This window comes from Aplysia californica, unplaced genomic scaffold, assembly GCF_000002075.1.
Source record: "Aplysia californica isolate F4 #8 unplaced genomic scaffold, AplCal3.0 scaffold00098, whole genome shotgun sequence".
Taxonomy (NCBI): Eukaryota; Metazoa; Mollusca; class Gastropoda; order Aplysiida; family Aplysiidae; genus Aplysia; species Aplysia californica.
In genome coordinates, this window is record NW_004797368.1 from 1,499,802 (window position 1) to 1,503,304 (window position 3,503).

Sequence of the window (3,503 nt, forward strand, 5' to 3'; positions counted from 1 at the left end):
CTGGGGGGTGGGGGAGACAAACGGGGGGAGACAGAGGTGGAGAGAGGCATAGGTGGGGAGAGGCAGAGGGGGAGGAGAGAGAGAAAGAGAAAGAAAGAGAGAGAAAGAGAGAGAGAGAAAGAGAGAGAGAGAGAGAGAGAGAGAGAGAGAGAGAGAGAACAGCGTGCTAGACAGGAATGAAAGTTAAGACAATCTAAACCATTTGATTTGTACACAGTGACAACGAAAAAAAAAGCTTGGTTGATTGAGCCAAAAGACGTGGGAATCCCCACTAAATATTATAATAATATTCACCTTCCAAAGCTTCCAGGTAAGTAGTCAAGGAACGTGTCATTCAGGAAAAGATGGGTTAGATTCGACAGCTGCGTAAAGCCTTCAGGTAACCTATGGAAAAACACATTAAACATAAGTGATTAAAACATCTGGGGAGAAGGGCTAGAATATGCGAGACAATATGAGAAAGACACATGCTTACTCACTAACATGTAAGACCTTCAGTTACTGACAGGATCACAGATTGAGTAACGGCTCATACATACAGTCACAGGAACAGTATCTACAAACTTCTGTAATAGATAGATTAATAAAACAATGAACGAACGAATGTATGAAATAGATAAATACGTAAATAGATAGACTGGATAAAAAGAAAGAAAATAAGAAAGAAATTTTTTTTTAAAAGTTTATTATTTATTTATTTATTTATTTATTTATTTACTTTATTTTTTATATTTATTTATTTGTTTGTTTGTCTGTTTGTTTATTCATTTATTTATTCTTTCTTTCGATAGCTTTTGACGTAACAAAAGGGAGCTTATAAACACGAACGCCATCGTGTGTGAAAGGATTAATAGCTTCCGTCCGCTCCAACACCTCCTTGTAATCAACCCTGGAAGATCTGCTGATCACTATTACGCGTGGTCAAAGTCAAAAGGGTCCAGCTGCAAAACAAATGACTTACAATAGAACGGTTTAGCTCAAGGGCCTGGATTAAAAGCCCAGTAGTAGAGACGGCCGACGGGCAGACAGCCACCGGCACTCTCTCACTGTGGTGCAGACTGAGAGATTAGCTTACCAGTGGCAGCTGCAGCAGCAGCAGCAGCACCAGGAACTTGAGGTGGGCTAAATTCGGATGATCTATCCGGATAACCGGATAATTATCAATGAAACATTGTCCGAATTCTGACTCTTTAACTCCCTTTCCGGACCCGTTTGCCGAAGTGGGTGCACCTATTTGTTGAAATGATGCTAACCCGTTTGTGGAAGTGGTTCTAACCCATTTGCCGAAGCGGTTCATATCATATTATTATTCGCCGAAGAGGTGCACTAACAAATTATCCGGATTTTGCTAAAGCGACTTATCGCCGCGCTGTACCAGGAACCCACAGCCGGCTTTTCGTTGAGAGGACGACCGATAAATAATAATGGCATTACGAAAGAGTTAGTGTTTACGAGTCATGGGGAGAGGGAGGCGCACTCACTGCGATTAGCGGGAGACAGGCTACGGTACAGAAAGTGGCGATAAGGGACAGGTGGACGAAATCTTTGATTTTTGCTTGCTCCAGCTTGAGTTGTGTAATGATTGTAAATTAGAGAAATAGAGAGAGAGAGAGAGAGAGAGAGAGAGAGAGAGAGAGAGAGAGAGAGAGAGAGAGAGAGAGAGAGAGAGAGAGAGAGAGAGAGAGAGAGAGAGAGAGAGAGAGAGAGAGAGAGAGAGAGAGAGAGAGAGAGAGAAAGACTCAATCAGTATGTAAGGTGTTGGCATGTCAAGGAATGATTCTACATTCTGCGTACAGTCTAACACAAGCATTACAAACAGATTTTTCAGGTACTGAATCTTTTAATATATAATTAAGTTCCAATACATAAATATATAGCCTGAACTTTGTGCATAACAAAACGTTTGTCATATGCCGCAGATTTCACTATGTGCGTGCTATACTGTAGATAAAACAGCCATGTAAATAAAAATCAACTCCATTGTGAGATGAGTATTATTATGTTACAGTCAGTTACTCCTTGAATTCTATCAGGGTACACAGAAAAAGAAAGGAAGGAAGGAAGATGAGATGGAGATTCTATTTGCAAGCTAGTAGACACATTCAGCCCATCCCCATCATCCCAGCAACACTCACCTCTGCGTGTCAATCACGTTCCTCTCATGAACTTCTGTCTCAAGGTCAACTTGCCGACCTCTGACGTGTGACCTCCAGGCCCCCCACACTCTCACCATCAGCTTCCAGTCTGACATGGCCTTGACCTTGCCAAGGAGCAAGCGCTTGGCGAGTATGATATCATACCAAGCGGTGAAATGTTGATGTAGAATCTGGAAGAGTGACAAAACAACGACTGTATGAAGCTGCAAGTGCTGTAAAACTCTTACCAAACAGAAATGACAACTGGTATATTTCCTCTTTTTTTTTTTTTACTAACCGAAAAAAAGCGTTTAGGCCCTATAGAACTTTTAAAAAGAAGTATGAAAAGATGTGGGTGTCATGGGAACCTCCCATTACCACCCCCCCTGCTTCTCCTCCCGAATCCCAAACCCAACCCCCCCCCTGCCCCCCCCCCCCCCCTAGATATATGAGTTTGGCATTAAATTAAATCAGGATGAGCCATAGGGAAAAAAATTCCAGAGTTTTTCAGCCTTTAGGTGTAGGAATGCAATGGAGCTCTTGATAAAGCAAATTCAGTCAAACAAATGATGAATACATGTACTGGTATTTTTTAAATCGAGTTAAACTTTCCCTTGTGACATTTGAACAGGAAACTGTATTTTTCATTCATATGTTCACTTTTTTAAAAAGTATACTAAATTATAAGTCGTGTTTTCTTATGTCGGTATTAAACTTTGGTTTATATTGATTTTAAGAACTAAAGGAGACCATATACAGCACTTAAACTAAAGCTCCTTCTATTGCTAGTAAGTCTAATTTTGGACATTAGTAAAACAACTGTGACAACTCTGGACTCACTAAAGATAAAATAAGTGAACTTAAATGTTGTTTTGTAACCTAGTCAATTGTTTTTCTACTCAGTGTAGTGATAACTGCAACAAAACCTTTACTAAGGTGTTTTTGGACAACATTCAATAAAACAAAACAATAAAAAGTACATTGTTTCAGTTTGATAAAGACATTTCTTGCCCATTGTGAAAAAGATCTAGCTGCTAGTCAACCTTAACTTCACATGGCCCAGAACCTTACTGATGGCTCTTTATTTTATTTTAAAAAAAAGAAACCCGGAGTGACTATTTGTGTCTATAAGACATATTATGCACTAAAAATAGATGATGTAATAAAAGAAAACAGACATCACTGAACTGCCTGACAGAACCAGTAAGACGTTAATCCAGAAAGGGACAAGATGTTTCACATGCTTGCATCTTTAAGAGAATCGCTTTGAATCAAAACATAACGTTAGAATCAAATAAAACACGTAAGACTAAGAGCAGAGACACGCCCACTCACATGTAAACAAACTTTTTAGCCACATTAAAAAAG

The 3,503-nt window shown here is 39.6% G+C and overlaps 1 protein-coding gene across 2 annotated transcripts in view; it reads right to left on the reverse strand.

Annotated features, from left to right (window-relative positions):
- The window catches only part of LOC101851794 (coiled-coil domain-containing protein 191), a gene marked incomplete in the record, with an annotated part of 39,033 nt that overhangs the window by 17,799 nt on the left and 17,731 nt on the right, over positions 1-3,503 (reverse strand). For both annotated transcript variants that reach the window (XM_035968940.1, XM_013080746.2), the window contains 1 exon segment: positions 2,136-2,326. In XM_035968940.1, coding sequence (XP_035824833.1) covers positions 2,136-2,326 — 191 coding nt within the window.